A 19396-nucleotide genomic window follows, 5' to 3' on the forward strand; every position below is an offset into this window, starting at 1 on the left:
ATATTGACGCACACCTCTGACATTGGGTGTTAAAATTTTATTGAAATGTCATCTTTTCATCTATTTTCAGTTTAACAGCTGCTTCAATAAAACCCTCAAAATACTGATATTGAAATGTGAAATTTGAAAACAACGCATAATCTCATTTAACCCTCCTGTTCGTTTCTTGAGAACAGAAATAATGTTCCTGGGTCAACTCAACCCAGAGCATATTAAATGATCCAAAAGTGTCAGAACCCCAAAATATCCTAATAAACATTTTTTTAAATCTCATTATCAACTCCATTACTAACCATTTAAATCAATATTTAGTGCCATGGTGTTCTTTAATTCTCACAGATCATGGTTCAATGAGGATATCTCATTCGTTTTTAATGAAAATTCATGTTAAAGCTTTTTTTTTAATGTAAATTAGAAAGGCATGAATATAAATACAATAGTTTTGCATAACTTATTGTTTATTTCATTTCAATTTTTTATTTATTTTCATTTTCATGAAGTGATGTTGATAAATTAACATGAGACACCTCTTCTGTCACATGCAGCCCAGATTTTTATGCTGTGTTTTGGAAGGCATATATTGCCTAAAATGGAAGTAACCTCTGAATTCCACTAGCCTTTCATCCACTGTGACATTAGGGCCTGCAGAGTAGTGGAAGTTGTTCTACCCACTTGTCCCTCACTGTCCCAATGGCTGCTAGCTTGTCTCTATTTGATCCCAGCTCCTGCAGTAAAATGCCAAAGTATCCTTGAGCAAGCCAATTCATTTTATCTGTTTTTTTTACGCTAATTAAACCAAGCAGAAGAAGTTTCCTAGCGAAAAAAATACTTTTAACATTTTTTTTCAGATTTTTGAACATTAAAATGGGTCAATTTGACCCGCAACATAACAGGAGGGTTAAGATGCACATTTGTGTGTTTCTAATTATTACCAGGGGACCTCAGGTCTCTATGATGTGTGTGTGTGTGTGTGTGTGTGTGTGTGTGTGTGTGTGTGTGTGTGTGTGTGTGTGTGTGTGTGTGTGTGTGTGTGTGTGTGTGTGTGTGTGTGTGTGTGTGTGTGTGTGTGTTGGGGTTGATTCGTAAAACAAATGTGGCTTTGTTTTTGGAATGCTTTGAAATCTATTATGCACTTATAGAAATCTTTTAACATCAGTATGATCACATACTGCACACAAATAAACTTCCTAGTGCAAAAATCTTTTCTAGGATAAAAAAGTGTCACAGCAAAAAGTCAAAACTTTCAGTCTAAATTAAAGTCAATAAACTTCAACATTATAATTGTAGTGTAATTAACTAAAAGGTTCAAATTAAGTGCATCATGGAGGAAACAAGATTAGATAAATGTTAAGAGAAAGTAAGAAAACAATCCATCTCCAGTGGACACTAGTCTTCTGTCATCACTTGATTAACTCATGGAGAAACACAATCAAGTCTTTAACTGTGTGGTGCGCTCTGCTCCATCACCAGATCTCTCTCGGTCTTCTCAGTGATCTGAGGAGCAAAAGGTCCCACCAGCCAGTTTAGCGGTGTGTTGTTTAGTAGATACTCCATAACACCATCCAGAGACTTTTGAACCTATGAACAAGCACATACTAGTATTACTTCCAATAACATTTCTAAATCATAAGCACAATAATAAATACTTCAATTAAAAAATGTTATCACAGGATAAGCTTGACTGTCCTAGTTTCATAATTGCATATGTATGAGCATACACCCCTGGCATACACCCCTGAGAATGGATGTTTGTTTATGCAGCGTATACAGGAGTATCCTATTTAATTCCTGTTCACTAAGGCTCCATGGATCTCATTTAAGCACCAATAAAAAAACAAACATAATAGGAGCGCTAACTGTGCTAAGTGGAGGTATTGCAAAAAGAAAACAAAACTCCAAGCACTAGACTATATTTAGCTAAGCTGATGCAGCAAAACAACATCATTGCGCTAACAACAGCATAGTGCAATTAGTACTTGGGTCAGCTGGTGCCGGCTTTGCTCCAGCAGGATGGGTGTGATGCTGCTGGTGTTCCCCAGAGAGGAGCGCAGTTCTTCAGCTGATTGTCTGGCACTGGTCAGCTGGTCCTGGACAGCCCCTGGCAGACCCTGAGCACTTGACACCACATTGGAGCATGCTGACATCAGCTGGTCACTCAGACCACGCACCATGGAGAGAGCTCGCCATTCCAGCTGCTGTGAACGCAAAACAAAATGAAAGTATGGATAAATGATGAATGCTTGCAGATTAAATGATATATGGTTATAATCTTTCACATCCAAAATCCTACTGATTCCTTCCACTTTTGTAAGCAGCATCCCCATTTTGAGCCAAGCAAAATGTAATATTCTCCTATCACAAATACACCAGTGGGGGCATTACAACACAGAGTAAATCTCTAAAATGAACTCTGATCTAATTTCATGACTCTTGTTCTTTTCCCTTTTATGCTCTGATGTTTCTTTGACTCGCTAAAGTAGTATTCCAGCTCACATGCTGCATGTGGACTGGTCATATATAAACTGCAAATGCTGTAAAATGCAAAGATAATGTAGTTAGAAACCATTAAGTCAATTCCCAAAAGTGCTCTTGCCCTGACCTCAGCCTCATCTTTGGCCCCATCTGGCTCCGACAGAGTCTGTCCCGCTCCAGCCTGCTTCTGTTTCCACTCCGTCCAGCGCTGCAGCAGCTGCTCTGAGGCTCCTTCGATCTGGTTACTGGCGGTACCCAGACCGGTGCGGGCCCTCTCTAGCAGGTCCAGGGTATTGGTAATCTGAGCCACAGCAGCATAGGTGGCATCTCTGGCATTTCTTGCTCGTACCAGGGACTGCTGTAGCGCTCCCTCCTGGACCTTGGCAGAGAGTTTCCCAAGGCGGACAAAGTAGCTGGGGCTGGCTGACATTGTAGTCACCTCACTGGTGGCAGGTTCGGCCACAGCAGCTGAAAAGGAGTAGTGTTTATGTTTATTTTCAAAGGACATATTTCATGCAATGACTTTCTATTAATTTAAATATTGCTTTGACCATTTAGGGCTGAGAAAAAAAGGGTGGACTGCAGTATACTGTATGTTATAAATAATGTTTCCAGCCTTTGCCAAAGAATTGTCAAGAACAAACAAACCAAAACACGATATAAGTGATTGTTGAGGTCTTTTTTGTCTTTGGGTTTTACTCAGAACAAGAAATCCATTGAAGAATTTCAGTACTTTTGCAGTATTTTATGCATGGGTCTGTGAGCATGTTTCTAGTGTAGAAAGGCATAATTGGCAACTTCCTGCTGTACCAACTGGAGCATCTGTAACAAGCTGGGCTACTTAAAGTGTTAGAGTACATCTGCACAAGAGAGACAAAAGACTATTGCTACCTCACTCCCCTAGTCATCATTACATGGAAGTTTAGGGATATGAACATTGATTTTTTTTCTCTCACTGTGCCTGTGTTAAAAGCCACTTTGGGGAGTCTAGACCTTTTTCACAGTAACCACCAACTACTGCCACAATGAATTGCATCTTCTTTATATCTAAAATCAGAGGAGGATGTCCTGTTGAGTAATACAGCTATATCGGAGTGTGGCAGGTTGTCACGATAACATGACATCACAGTAGCAGGTGTCAGAGCTGTGAGTGCTGGAAATTGTAGGTGTTTTATGGGCCAAGTTCACAGAAGGGAGGTTCACTGGAATGTCCCGCCTCCACCTCTATGAATAGCATCAACCATTCATGCGCTCAGATTGAGTGCCTCCATGTAGTAGAATTAATACTGTTAAATCAGAACTGCCCCCATTTGTTCAAGTCACCTTGCCTTGACTTTGTAACAATGATTTATTTTGACAGTCTCATCAGATTTGCTGTTTGATCTACAGATCAGAGACACAAGGACACAGTGTCAGTTACTGACACTACAAGAAAATGTCAAACAGTGCAAATGCCATCATTCAGCCATATTAATTATGGAATAAATTGAGCTTCAGTAAAAGACAGCCACAGTTAAGAAGGTATGATATTAAGCGTGGAGTAATGTAAGGCTAAAAAATGTGCTTAAACTTTATAAATGTCCTCTTTAAAGCCAAACTATATGAATAAAAATGCTTAACGGAGATGGATGTTGTACCATTGCCATGCACTTTTTACAAAACCCATGTGGAGCTAATTAATTCCTTTCCAATTTATCTTTTTATTGCCAGGGCAAATTCAAAAGATAATGTAAAAGCAGGGGGGGAAAGGGGAAAGTAGAATGATGCTGGTGCAGCGGATCTCAATGCCAATGAATGAAGATAATATGATCCCTTGGGTGATTATAAATACCATTTTTTAAATGGACCCTACCTGATACCCTGAAAACAAAATCATACCTCCAAAAGCCCAAACACACAGAATTATTTCAGTTGTTTAAACAGTTCTTTTTTTAAAAGATAGATTTTAAGGAATTACTCTAAACTGCAACACGTGCTTTGCAATTATTAAGGTTTTCAGTGTTATTTATGAAACCTTTGAGTAAAACAGCTTTAGATTTTCATAAAGGGCCGAGATAGAAAATCCTTTCAAATGATTACTTTCATTACATCCAAAGTGTAAGTATGTATCATCTTCATCTTGTTGAACACAATACTGACTGATTCTTGAAGCCCTAAATTATCTTTTATGTAACTCGCTTTAAAGGATCAGAAAGCTACTCGACTTACACTCATTTACAATCAAAACTTGGCAAAAAGGCCCCTCGTTTTCCAAAATTAATTCAAATTGCTGCATTGTTCAAGCTTCATTTGATCCAACTGTCACATCACACCTGTCTTTACCTCAGTGTAGACATATGGGTTTATCGCCTCCCCTGGGCTTTATGGCCTGCATTTTTAAGCTAGCTACTGACCCAGCTCCCTCTCAGTGAGTGGTAGGTTCTGGTCAACCCAATCCTCAGATCGGCTCAGGGCCAGCCCCATCCCACTGCTGACCATCTGGCCCATCCTGGTGCCCATGGCGGTCATCAAACCTCCGCTGACTGCTGCCCGGGTCATTTCGACACCGCCCATCACAGCCCCCATCATGGCATCTTTGGCTCCTGCCACCGACTGGTACATAATACCTACTGTGTTCGACACCACCTGAGGAATAAATACCAGGTTAGGTGCCATGCTCTAAAAGTTAAGGTGATGCTATTATTCACTTTCAACATAACTCTCATCTTATTCATTGTATGACACACAACCAGCCTAAAGTTAAGTACATATTGAGGTAAGTTATACAGAGTATATAGCTTAATGCTGCTTTATCTCTTTCACTTCTTTATGTTGTGCATCACGCAGAACATGAACAATATGGGTCATGTGCAATATATGTTGTCACTTATGTCATTGTCATGGTTGTCATTAGTTCATGCTTCCCTGAGCAGGTTGATTGGTATTTTATTCATTTTCACTCATCAGTACTTTTATGGAGGAAGCATACCACTCCATAACACATTTCCCACACAATGAAACAATAACATGTGTATTATATTGCATAGTGTCATACAGTATTTTATATTATGGTATGCATGGTATGGCATGGCATTGTATCATAGTGCATTATATGATATGGTATCGTATGCTATGCTATGCCATCTTATGGTATCATAACATACAGTATCATATCGTATAATAGCATAGGGCAGCCCTATTCAATTAGCGGCCTGCGGGCCACATGCGGCCCGAAAGCAACCCTTGAGTGGCCTGAAAGCAACTCCCGAGTGATTGTGACTTGGGTCCGGCAAGAACATCTTTTTCTAAAACTGACAAGTTCTTACAAAAATTTCAACAAACAATGAAAGCATCTGTCTCAGATTTCAAAAGAAGAGAAATACCTCAAGTTCTGAAAAGTTGCTGTTAAGCAAGTTACCTTTTTATGCACTTTCAGATGTGACCAAAACAAAAGATAGTGTTCCTAATCTGCACTTAGTTTTTTTTGTTCATATGCACCTTAACATGTGCTTGTATTTACCTGTCAAAATGTATTGAAGTTATGTGTTTGAAATGTAAAATTTAAAGAAGCAATATTTCAGCATAGGTGAAATAGTTTAAGTACTGCTCTTTTATTGTGTTTATGCCCTTTTGGATGTGGCAATACGTTAATGGTTAACTTTGTTCACTGTCTGTTAAAAATGTCCAACCCAGCTCATGTCCTTAGTCTGAAAATCCGGCCCGACCAAATATTTAATTGAATAGCCCTGGCATAGGGTATTTTGTATTTCACATACTGTAAAGGATAACTGGTGTTGCTGTTAAAACCGTTTGTGTAATACAACAAGGCTATCGAAAGCTAGTTGTTGGCAGAGCTTTGTCTAGGGTTTTCTTGATATATTATATGTGTAAGTAATCACACGTTATCACACGTGTAACGGCTGTTATACGATCTAATGTGAAAACATGACATTTGATTACTCCAAACAGCAGACAACTGTTCATTAAAGATAACATTTTTTGTTTATTTTGCCTGTAACTTAAGGAACATGATTTTCTCTCTGACCTTGTCGGCTGGTTGTTGGAGAATAGGCAGCTTCTCCTGCATCTTATCCAATCCTTTCAAGGCGTACTCATTTACTGTAGCAACTGAAACAGAAATGTGCTGGTGATTTAAGTATACGAATAAATATTTTCATGTCCTCAAATTTGATCAGTACCAAAAGACCTGGACGTGTCCTAGAAATCAAAATATGCCTTTGGTGAACAGGAAATTATGTTTTAATGAGAATAACTCTATACTCATCATATTCATACCCAGAGGTAACAAGTGGACTTAGTTTCACACTGCTAATGTGCAACAAGCTTGCAGTATTCTTCTACACATTTCAGTCTTGTAAATGTCTGCGCTGTCATTGCACATTTGTTACATCAGAGAGGAACGTACGCTGTGGTTCTATGATGTCCAGAAGAGGCTTAGACCCCGTAGTTGCAGCTGCTCCCAGGGTTCGGACCCCACTCTCTGCTGCATCCATCACCCCCTTCAAGGGCAAGGGCACACTGTCTTTGGTGCTACTGTAGGCGCTGGAAACTGCCTCGCAGGCTGAGCTGACCAGAGGTAAATTACTTACCCTGGAAACAACATTCTAGGACAGAAGACAACCATTACAAGATATGCAAATTGTGAAAAACAATTCTGAATATGTAAAGAAAAGACAAGCAGAAAAGCTCATTTCAGTACAGAGTACTCGTCAGGGATAATGATTCATTCCCCACAGTAGCTTATCAACATGAGGAAAGTCTAGGCGTCAAATGAGTTCATAATATGTCTGGGTTTTGTAATAAGTGTCACTTTGGGTCACAGTTCTCCTCACCTGCTGATCTCCATTAGCTGCTTCTGCCGCTGCAGCTCCAGTCTCATTAGTCTTCCCGCTGTCTGCCATTGTGACTGCTGGGTTCAATCTCTGACATGGAATATAGAAAGTGTCAGTAACACAGAATCACCTCACATCACTGGGTTTGCATGATGAAATACATCGCCCTCTCTGATAGTCTTTGTTTAAGTGGCTGATACGCTTTATCTTGCCGGGAAGGAATGTCTGATGAATTTTGAAATGCAGTGTCAGTGGGTTTTTTAAAATATAGGCAGGAAGGCAAGTCAAGCATGTTAAATTCATTTGTCAACACTATGATGCAATGAGGTTGAAACCGCACTTTAGAAAATGAAATAAAATGGTGGCGCCGAGCAAACTATCAGTGTTTCTATGCTCTGTCAAAGTCGATAGTAAAAATGAGATGACACAGTTGTAATTTATTGATTTTACTTTTAACTCTCCAAACTGAATTTTACCATCGGAAGGGTCAAGACTTAATTTTTCTTCTAGGGTAATTCAGGTAAACAAAATAAGAAATAAGGTAAATCAAAAGAATGAGTTCAGGGGATGCAGAGGATGGTCTAATTCCAAATTATAGATTAGATCCAAGTGGAAAAAGCCATGAGTAATGGTAGGAACTGTGGACCAGCAGGACACCGTTGTTGGAGATTGATCATTCACAAGTTCACACAAAAGCGTGCGGGCAAAATGGACCTCCATATCATTCATATCAAGTGAAATATTAAGCAGCTCTGTACTTCTGCTAATGTAAAATATTGCTATAAATGAGAATGAGGCCAGAAGAATTAGTCAAGTGAAATATGGCTTTCTGTGAAAACTAGCCGGGTGCATTAACACAATGAGGTATTGCCTTTGAAATGAACAAAATCTATGGCTTAATTGAGTCTTAGAAAAAGGTGAAATAAGCCTGCAATTAAATCAATGAATTGTTCGATTAAATAACCACTTTCTTTCCTTCTTGAAGTAAAGAGGAGAAATAGTGTGTCATTTTCAATTTCTCATGGGCTTAACTGGGTGACACGAGTGAATGTGTCCTCCAGGAAGGGGTACGGTGAATAAAATCCTATATCCTTTCTAAACAATTTAAAAATGGAGATTGAAGATTTCCAGATTGAATGAGTCTTTAAACATAAATGGATGTTCAAACTGAACAAAACAGCATCAATCTTTAAATCCATTATCAGATGATTCCCTGCCAGTGCACTCCACTGTGCCAGTCTCAGGTCTTATAGATCATATGTCTCACTATGAGTTTATAACATTTATAGTGATTGGCTGTTCATCTATTTGGGATAAAGGAACCAGAAAGGAACTTCTGCCCTTGTGCCAAAAGAGAATCCTCTAGAATAAAGAAAATGTATAACATACCTGAAAAGATACATTTAACCTAATTCCAAAACAGCTTCCCTATGTACCGATATGCAGGATTATTTACAATGGTCTGATACAACCAGCCCCTGTGAGGAGTTTTTGACTGGTTACACAGCACATTGACATTAACATTGATGCCATTACAAATAAGACTAACAATGTCGTCATTGTATTTTTTTGCCTGTCACCATTATGAGGGGGTGGGTGTCAGATGATGTGACTTAAAGTTTTCAAAGTTAGAGACGTTTAAAAAAAAATGTTCCACGGCAAAGTTTATCGATGAGGTGATACATTTTACTGTCAAAGAAAGCCAGATAATATTTTAATTTACAAGGTTTGACTTTGTCCAAAAGGGGGCATCAAAATCAATGCAAACAGAGAATTCCTCACTGGAGCTTTAAATCAACTGAACAATGAACCAACAAGCAGTTTCAACTGATCTACATTAGGGATGCTATGAAGCAACTAGTTTGCTCATTGGTTAATAGGGGACATAAATTCTGACTAAATAACTAGTCCAAAGGTAAGAAAAAACTCACAAGTCAAAATGGCGCACAATTTATTTTACACGGCTTCACATGCAGGTCAACAATGGCTGTTTTCGAAAACCGCCTGCTCCATACTACCAACAAATGTAGTATGTAGTAAGTACTGCATACTGCTTACTGTGTTTGAAGCTAGTATGTAGTATGACTGTTCTGTTGGATCTATTTTGCAGTATGCTGGGCCAGGCGTTGCTGGATTTCCGTTTTTGAAAGCAGAGGTAAACGCAGGCCAAGCTGATAGCAAAACTGCTTCTTTAGCATCCACTTATGATTTTAAAAATTAAGAGGTGGTTTATATGGAATTTCATAATTTTCAAAGCACCTAAAAACTGAGTGCCCCCTTCAAAAAAGAAGGAAAAAAAAGTAGAACGTTAGCGCTGTGCATTGTGGAAATAGTACACAAGGGAGACTGGTCCGATGCATACCCTGTGAGACATCCAGGAAGTTTTGGCATAGTGCAGATTTTGCTCTTGTTCACATTTTGCATACTACACACTGAATTTTTGCCAAAGTAGAACGTACAACTAGTATAGTAGGCGGTTTCAAAAACAGCCAATATGAATGGGTTTACTGAGTGTGGCTAACGTTAGCAGAGCTAGCACCAGCAGCCTTAGGTTCTCCATGCAGGTTAACATTTACATGTCTGTTTATTACTCATTGCTCCAGTCCAGTTAGCCGGACAAACTTACCAGATTACTTGATCTCCATATTCTAGATAAAATACTCTATGTATCATAAATATAATATCTATCATGAATGTAACTTGAACACTTTTGCATTTTCTCAATTAAAAAAAAAATTAGATCTAATTTATTAGATATGATGTTTTCTAGTCTTATCTAACAGTAAGCTGAATACCTTTGGGTTTTGGCCTCTAAGTAAAGCAAAAACAACAAAGTTAAAGGCATTACCGCAAATTAAACCAATATTTTTTCCGACAACCTATTAAAAACCAAACAACTGGCAGGTGGTAGATAATGGAAATAACCCCAACCTGAAAAGAGGCAAGTGAAAAAGCAAACATGCGTGATCATTGAGTGGAAAGAACCCTCTGGTGCTCCCGACATGTGGAAAGCATCTGTTTATTTCCAAACAGATGGCACAGGGAGACAGACTGACTGCACCTGTATTAACTACAACACTGTTGACATGCGTTCGCTATGCTCGACCCGGTATAAGGAGCGGACGATTCAAAGAAGGAGATGAACACACAGCAGTGTAGTCAACCAGCTGTAACTAGCTTTGAGGTGACAGTAAACACTGAAGTAAATCACCTGAGAGGAAGATACAAAGAGTCTCAATCCAACCAACTACACAGAAGACAGACAGCTTAAACCATAGATGACCTTTATCTAGAGCTGCTGTATATTCATTTCACAAGGTCTTTCAGATGTCAGGCTGAATAAAACACTCTTTCTCTATGCAGACTGTCTCTCAAGGCTCTGTCTGCTTGCAAATTGCATTTTATTGCAACAGCTTGGTTGAGCAACATGTTTTTTCTTCCCCGAGTGGCAGTTGATGAGATCATCGCTGGCTTCATTACAAACCAAAGTCTGACACTTTACTCCCTGCTATCAGCTGTGAGATGAACTGGAGATAATTTTTAGAGACACAGTGGATATTATGAGAGGAAGTGATGTGCAAAAAACAAGATTCTTTTAGGACTGGAGGAAATAATCATCTCACTGACGAGTCATTCCAGCAAAATGCTGATAAAAAAGGCTATCTAGCCTCTCAATATTGCAATGTGAGAGTACATCTTCGCAATTTTGAGCCACATCATTCTCTTTTAGGAGGAGAGAAACACTCCATTTGGAGCTGACACACTTAGTGACCTTTGATATTAACAGACAGGCGGGTTTTTATCTCCAGGGATCTGTTGAGAAACTTGCAAGAGGACAGTGTTGGAGTTTAAACAAATAGATCACAACTAGTCAGTGGGTTAAAGAGGCTGTCCCTGAAAAGTGAAGAACAAAATGATAAAAACTGTAGAGAATTAATCAAAAAAGAAGAAAAAGCTTGGTTTTTAAAAGTGAAACTGTCTTGTATATTTCAGCTTTATCTAAAACAATTCAGACCTTTAGACCCAGATATGAGAGATACATAGAAATGTGCTGAAGAGCCCAACCTTTGGTTCAAGATCCTCCAGGGGTCACAACTTAAATGTGAGAGGCTGCATGATTATTCAGAGGTAAAATAGTCTGTAACTCAAAACTATGACTCATTTATTTTCTTGTAAAATTGGATTGGGAAAATCAATTGCTTCCAAAAGTCCCTCAAATTACTTCAGAAGAAAAACTGGTTATAAACTCAGTCTAGATTAGTCTACACATGAAAGTCACATGAAGAGAAATTCTTCATCTTAAGGGGTCACTGTGAGCAAACGTGAAAGCACACAAACATAACTCTACTTGAGATATTACAACAAGAAGCTCTGTGTTAACGTTCATTGGATTAATGTCCAGCTTCTGAAGAAACGACTCACTGAGGAGCAAAAATAAAACTGAACCACAGCAGCCTACTTCTGTAATCTGCGTCAGTCCTTCTGAGAGAATGATGTCCATCATTCCTCAGCTTTGAGCTTTTTTAATATCTCTGAAGCTCGCTGCAGCTGTCATTTCTACATATTCATAGCTACTAGTGAACTTGGCCCTACATGAGGAGTGCCAGTGTTATTTCAGGAAACAATAACCACCTTCTTTTACATAGTTTCTTAAATTTAGTACAACTTCGAGTCAAGTGAACACCCCTCGTCCTTAACAAGCCAAATAAGCGACTGTTTACTCAGTTCTCGATGGGAAGTTACTGTTTTGCTAAGTTACAAGTAACTTTAGCTATCTTATCAACACTTCTTTAAAAGGTTAAGGATCGCTTTAACCGAGCTGTCAAATCACACTGACCTCACTGACTGCCTGTGGTTCCTGTGTCCTGCTGTGACCTGCAGTGGAATGATCGGTCCAGACCACAACAAGGCCCTGTTTCCACCGGACTGCTGAGCTGCTACACAGAGGGAGTAAAGAGGCGGAGAGAGGGACTGTCTTATAAACTTTCAACCAATTAAATCACTGTACGAAAGCGAAAGTAAAGTCCATAAGTAGAAGCTGTTACATCTGGAACAAGCTGCTTTGTATAATTCCATAGAAAAGTCTTAATTAAAGATCATTTCATTCGTAATTAAGTTTGACCTCTTCTTTATCTCAGCTGGTATTTGTCATTTATTGTATTGCATTCATAAGATGAATAAAAACATTGATTTCTTGTTTCCCATTATGTTTCGTGTTAGGCTGAATGTGTGGTTTTCAAAGCCTGTTGTCAATGTGTTAAACATGTGACTATTATAGCCTTTGAATCAGCCTGCCTGAAGATCTGAGAGCTGCAGAGTATCAACATTTTTAAAGAGAACTCAAGACCTTTAACTGAGTTGTATTCTTTTACTAGTTTTATTTCATCTTACTTTATTTATTTATTATCTAGTTCAAACTGCAGTCACCATTTTGACAGTAGAACTAACTATTTTATCATTTATTTATTTTAATTTATTGTAGATTATTACATTATTTATTTAGATCTTATCATTTTACGATTTTACAGATTATCTCTCAGCATTTTAATATTTTATTCTGAGTTTTTGTTGCTGTATTTACTTTTAGTGTAGCATCTTAGTTTCTTTTACTGGTTTAATCTTTGAGTGTTTTATTATTTAGTTAATTTATTTTATTTTGGTGAGCTTAATTACCTGTGTTGAGTTTGAACATCTTATCTTTCCTCCTGTTTCCTCATTAAGATATCATGACAGCGTTTCCTCATTTTTTTTCTGGAACTTATTTATTTATTTTATTTTTACCATTTTTATTATTGTTATTATTTTTGCATATATAGTGTTCTTAACTTCAGGATTGTGGGGTTTGTTTTGGGGTCGGGCTGGGGTTGGGATTAGGATGGGGGAGTCTTTATTTTTTAAATATTTTTTATGTTATCTATTTTCATTGTTTTATATACATCACTTTGTGTTATAATATCATTGAATAAAAAACACTTTACTGAAAAAGTCTGATTGATTGATTGATTGATTGATTGATTGATTGATTGATTGATTGATTGATTGATTGATTGATTGATTGATTGATTGATTGATTGATTGATTGATTGATTGATATTACATACTGTTTGTGTTTTGTTAACAGCATCATTTAGGTGATGCTTTTTATTCAGATGTCACTTTCTATAAGTTTATAGTTTTCTTAAGTTTTTACCATAACTGAGATCATTGCATGTCACTAGATAGCTTTGCTTGTCACATTGATGAATACACTTTCCAGAAATGTAGCTGTTATTAAAAAGGTGATTGTTCAGTAATATTGCACATGCATACTGTCAAATATTCTAACCATGATGATATTCATCTAGGGCTACAAGATGAGATGCAAACTCTAAATATATTGTATCTCAATTACTTGTTAATCGTAAAATAATTATTTCAAAACATGTCAGAATTATATAAAACATGCCCTTTTCAAAAAGTACCTGTATGTCTAACTCACCAGCTATTTAATTCGGGAAAATTAGCTTCAATTACACCATTAGTGGATTATAGTGCAGTCATGTTTTGGTCCTACTAAAACTTTAACGGTAAATTACATGGCTTACAAGAAGTTTTAAAATTCCCCCCTTGAGGCAACACTATGTTTTAACAGGCAAATGGTTTGTGTCAGATTATAATGGAGATTTTCTTTTAAGTCATGCAACAATTTTCAAACACACAGTAAACAGTATGACAGTATAAACAATGTATTAATGACATGTTTATTCATAATTTACTCTTTTTTATTCTACAAATCCACACAAACCTTTGTAAATGAATACAATGAAGATTAAGAAGGAATCGAGTGCTCAGACCTTGAGTTAGAATATAAAGAGAGAGTTTGTGAATGAGCCTAGATAGTCAAGAAGTACCTCATAATGAATTGTAGGTATATGTTTGTCAGCATAGATGTTATCATATACAGTATAATAGTGTGTTGTTGATCATTTGATAACAATTTAAAAACCAGGAAAACATTCTTCTTATCAGAAGTTATGGTCTCTGAAAAAAACAGAAATAAAAATAAAAATGGTGTTTTATATACTATTAATTGAGTCTGCATAGGAAACAATACAGACCGATGGTAGAGCTGTGTTCAAGCTAGGCAAGCCTGTTAACTGCAGTTGACGTAGTGAACCCTGAGGGGGCAGTCTTTACCCAATTAAGTTTACTTTTCCCTGAAGCCTCACCCACACTGAGCTGGACTCATCCTACATTCCTAAGATCTTTTTTTTTACTGCAGATACACTGCAACTCCAAATCAGAGGGTCTATTTTCCATTACATATTCAAGAGTGAATGAATAAAAGTCTTCTTGAAAAATAGGATATGCTTGGTATTACACAGCTTTGTTTTTCCTCATATGACGTTCACATGCTTCATTGTTGTAAAGCCAATACATTAGCTCTCCTACTGGGTGCTGTGCATCATCATCACTAGAACTCTAATGCAACTCTTCCTTTCCTTTTAGAGAGGATTTTCATTATTCAAGCCATTACGGTTTTCATTACGTGTCCCTTTGTAGTTTCCCAAACGCCTGCATCCCGCCCCAGGGAAAGAAAACAGATTACCTCTAATGTTGCTATCAGAAATTCATTTAATAGGAGCTGCTCTATGGCTTTGTTTTGGCAGGGTTTAAAAATCCACTCTGCAATGGTAACACCACACTCCCTGACAGTAAATGGGTCAGAGTGAGGAGAAATAAAGCATGAAGTGGGAATCATGGGTGTGTAGCCCTGACCAGTTGTGTAGGCTCTTTCCCTTTTAAAGTTTTATATATTTATGAATAACCAAGCAATTTCGTCCTTGGTATTTTTCACCTTTAAATAAAAGCACAGCAGAGCCCCCACAATCTCCTGCGAAAGACTTAGCAACATGTTCCCTGAAGGCTCTCATCTGTTCCTGCTTAACTCTTAACTCTGCTTCACTGGATCAGTTGATTGAGGCCAAAATTGTCCTGGATATTGAGTAATTGAAGATTAGTAGATAACAGGAAAATCACTCGTCCCTTAGAGGGAAGTGATCACTACAGCCCCCTCTTCTTCCTCTCTCTCTCCCTTGCCTGAAGACACGCCGTACCTTTCAAGATGAGAGCAATGAATTGGCAATTCACCCAGATTTTTATGGATTAGAGAGCAGGAGCAACACATCTTATTTATGAAGGTTTATTTCAAGGATATTTTGTGCCTTTTACTTCCACATCATTTGGTCTTGATAGAACACAAACTGCCTTATGTAAAGCAACACATAGCACCAGTAATTTTTGCAAAAAAATTATATAATGGAATGGACAACATATGCAATTCAATGGAGGCCAATAGGAATATAACAAACCAACCCATAAATATCCCAAAAAAACACATCAAATTGAGCATATATGTTGAAGAGATCACAATAAAAACCTTAAGATGTGCAAATCCCAGGTGCACTTTGAGTCTTTGATGCATTTCATGTGGAAGATTAATAGTTTCAATATGATATCCATCATCATCAAAGAGCACTTCTGCAAGGACATTGTCTTTGCTTTGCTGGGCAATGAAAGAAGCGGAACCATTATGCTGTAATGAAATCCATTTACTCTGTTTCATGTTTACCATTAAGCCTCAAGTCTCAGGTGTACTGCAAAGACATCACATCACAGATATTCCTTTGGCACTGCATTCATTTCCCCTCCTCTTTCCCCTTCAGCCCTTCATTGTCAGCACTCACGAAACTATAGAAATTAGCCCAGGCCTGTTAATAGCTGACCAGATCTGCCTGGTTTCATCTATTCTACACCACTGATAGGACTCTTGTTTCCAACATCCTGCAACAAATTTCCGGACACTTGAAACATGAGGTATCGGTAACATACAAAGCTGCAACAAATCATCCGCAGGTTGAAACAGGATATGGACCTTTGCCCTTATACTATATTCTGCCCAATAACATATTAATAAGGCATAACCAAGGCTGGGGGAGTTTACTGTGTGGGGGTACTACTCCATCATTCTGAAATAATACAGAGACAGGAGGGTGACCTTGAGTTACATGCTTGTACGGTATTCATATTTAACATTCTTTTCTTTATTATGTTTTAATCAAAACATCATGATCTGGAACTGTACTGAAGAAAGTTTATCCCACTTGTTTGACATCTTGGAAACTCTGTACGTCTTCTTGATTTCTCGCTGAGAGTTCGATAAGGACGTGAATAACAGTCTTACATGTTTGTTGCAAATATGGAGCTGCAGCCAACAGTGATAGCATAGCTTAGCATGAATCAATACTGAAAAGTAAGTAAGTAAAGTTTATTTACAGCAAGCCATACATTCATAACAATTATATATAAGCAGACATAGACAGATCACAAAGATCACTGCTCACAAATTGCAGTGTTGAAAAATTAAGCCAAAGTTGAAGTGCAAAAAAACATACTTTTTGGAGAGTCCACTTGAGGCTGGCTCGAGAAGCTGAGGTAACTCTATTATGGCTCATGTTGACATGCCAATTTATACAGCAGAAATAAACATGTTTAAGGCCAGGTGCAAAATGTTGTTTTGGTCTGAGAAGCTTGTCACTCATATAAACTGAACTGGGGATACATTTCTCCAATAACTCATCCATTTTGATAATATTGATGCTATGAGTTATGCATACCTTTACAGAAGTGGGGGGGGGGGGGGGCGGAATTGACTGACAGGTGGGCACATTGTGGCTGTTTGCCAGTCTATGTTTAAACAAAACAAAAAAAACGGTGTGTCAAGAGGACAATTTGATGTTGTGAAGTAGAGTATGTACCAGACTTTTTCCTGGCCCTGAGCAGTTGCTCGGCAAGCAGTGGTAGTCAAACAAATTGTTTCTTCTTCCACACTTTTTGAATAAACAAAATAAACAAGGCATGATGTGTTTATATGTAAGCTTCATTGAGTGAATTTTGTTGCCTTTGAATGGAAGCTGAATGGCTGTGTCACGTAGTTTGAAGTCTGTATAAGCTAGGCTAACATGCTGCTGGCTCCAGGTGTAAATCTACAGTAAAACGTTTCATGACTATTCAAATGTGCATGTTTACCTAAACTATCGCTAACTGACCAAACCTGTGATGATGTTAGAGAGTGTGATTGCAAGTGATTTGGATGAATCTGATTAAAAACTTACTTTACGGCTGCATTTTGGTCCGTTTTTTAATTTCCACAGTCACCCTCAGTCAATAAAGGATCTACTGATATGACACCTAGATTTTAGATCTTAGGTTTATAAATCCGTACTCACAAGTTAAAAAATACAGACTTCAACTAATTATTTGCATCAGAGTGTGTCCAAATTCATCAGAGCAATGAAGTTTCCATGGTATATAAAGTGAAAGCTAAAAATGAAGGCTCATAAAAGTCATTTACTTTGTGCATTAAACTTTTTGCGAGAGTACCGGTCTTTAATCTTAGGAGTAAAATTGCCCTGCGAGGGAAACTTAACTGGCCACAGACGCTTTATGACTGTTGTGCCTTCGGCTTAAAGGATATTGGAAAAAGTGATTTGTGAGGGACCTCTAGCAGACCTTAAAAACACATAATCTAAAAGATTTGTGGCCCCGGTCAGAGAACATGGGAAATGCTGGGTCACTGCACGCAACATACACAATGAGTGGCAACAAATAACAGAGCTGAACCAACAGGTAGCTTCAACTTTGCTTCTACGGAGAATGCACAATTTCCTCACACTGTGATTTATGATTTTCCATTGCTTTTTAAATACCAGAGGCTGCTTTTCTATATTTCTCCAGGTCTCCCCTGTTTATTTTGTAGAGCTTACTTCACCCCAGAGCCCTGGCAGCAGGTCAGCTGCCACAGCGGAGGAGCAGAGAAAACATGGACAGAGCCGACTGGCCCTGAAATATTTATGGTTCTTTAGTGTTGTGATTGTATGAGTTTTGACAGCGATGGCACATTACCCCGACCCTTCCCCTGACAAAGGCCTGATGTGTTCCTCTCTGTAGTGACTCTGAAAGGTGAGACAAGGTGATGCTTTTTCACCATACATCACATCGCCAAGTTTTTTTCTTTGCCTCTCCTTTCTGTGTTAAAAGACATCTCAGTAGGTTTTAGTATTGATCGTCTTCCCTTTCAGTATGTTGTTTTCCTTGCTTCTTTTATCCTTTTCCACTATTTTCTCCAATATTATTTTCTTCAAAACTCTTTACAGCAAAGTGTGCTTGCCCTCTCTCCTCTCCCTGTCCTCTCTTCCCACTCAATATCTCATCTCATTTCCTCCTTCTTGTCATCTCTGCACCACATTCACAATGACAGATTGATGGCTGCCTCTGCAGTGCCCCTGAGTAATAATAAAGTCACCTCGATTGGTCCGGGCTAATTTACAACAAGCTGATCAAGTCTGTCTACACATTGGCTGTAAATTACTTTGTACTTTGACTATGTAAATCATAAGTAATCAGCACTTAAATGTTCTTTAATTGAGTCATCTTAAGATTCAGTGAAGGGTTGCAGACAAACCAAATACAAATGACACAACTTTGCACAGAGAACAAAAAATTGAATAATATGCATAAAAACCAGTAAGTATAAAATTGATTTAGCTTGTTTCATGTACAGGAAATGAAAAAATCCATCTATCATTTATGAAAGCCGACTTGCCGTTGCCCTCATTCATACCCAAACAAAGATTTGTTATTCATACCTTTTTGCTTTACTGCGTACATGTCACGCAGAGAAGAAAAACATCTCAAAATTGAGCCCCCCACATTGTTGTTTTTATGAATACTTGAGCAGAGACTCACCCCGGGGACTGTCGCTTCAGGTCAGTCTCTGTATTTTCATTTGATCCAGGTTCTCACTCTCAATAGGTGTGATCTATCTTATATGAGTTATTTAACGACTCTATCACGCAGAGATCATTCTTAGTCTTATTAAGTGTACAACTCTCACTGAGGTCAACATTGCATAATCAAGAGCTATGAATCATAGATTTTAAAGCCCAATACATTTTTTTAAATATATTCGAAGATGCAAATGTACTCTCTAAAAGGTTTATAAGCTGCATTTTGCAAATATTTTGCATTTAATTGTGGTAGATTCAACTGGC

At 38.0% G+C, this 19396-nt stretch overlaps 1 protein-coding gene across 1 annotated transcript; it reads right to left on the minus strand.

Annotated features, from left to right (window-relative positions):
* Window positions 1-22: 22 nt before the first annotated feature.
* Window positions 23-12271, minus strand: plin3 (perilipin 3). The gene is made up of 8 exons (XM_034704729.1): window positions 12142-12271; window positions 7305-7394; window positions 6878-7076; window positions 6497-6579; window positions 4866-5097; window positions 2600-2940; window positions 1977-2195; window positions 23-1578 (listed from the first exon to the last, which is right to left on the minus strand). The coding sequence occupies exons 2-8, from the start codon at window positions 7371-7373 to the stop codon at window positions 1438-1440; spliced, it is 1284 nt and encodes a 427-aa protein (XP_034560620.1). The 5' UTR covers window positions 7374-7394; window positions 12142-12271; the 3' UTR covers window positions 23-1437.
* Between the last annotated feature and the right edge of the window lie 7125 nt (window positions 12272-19396).

Source organism: Notolabrus celidotus, chromosome 2 (assembly GCF_009762535.1).
Source record: "Notolabrus celidotus isolate fNotCel1 chromosome 2, fNotCel1.pri, whole genome shotgun sequence".
NCBI classification, from domain to species: Eukaryota; Metazoa; Chordata; class Actinopteri; order Labriformes; family Labridae; genus Notolabrus; species Notolabrus celidotus.

Bases quoted from the DNA above. Each gene is read 5' to 3' on its own strand.
- plin3 (XM_034704729.1), bottom strand. From the start codon at position 7,373: ATGGCAGACAGCGGGAAGACTAATGAGACTGGAGCTGCAGCGGCAGAA. The intron at 5,098-6,496 runs GTCAGAGAGAAA...TTTATTCCTCAG, and splicing joins TCCAACAACCAGCCGACAAG to GTGGTGTCGAACACAGTAGG. The intron at 1,579-1,976 runs GTACTAATTGCA...GCTTGTTCATAG, and splicing joins GCCGGCACCAGCTGACCCAA to GTTCAAAAGTCTCTGGATGG.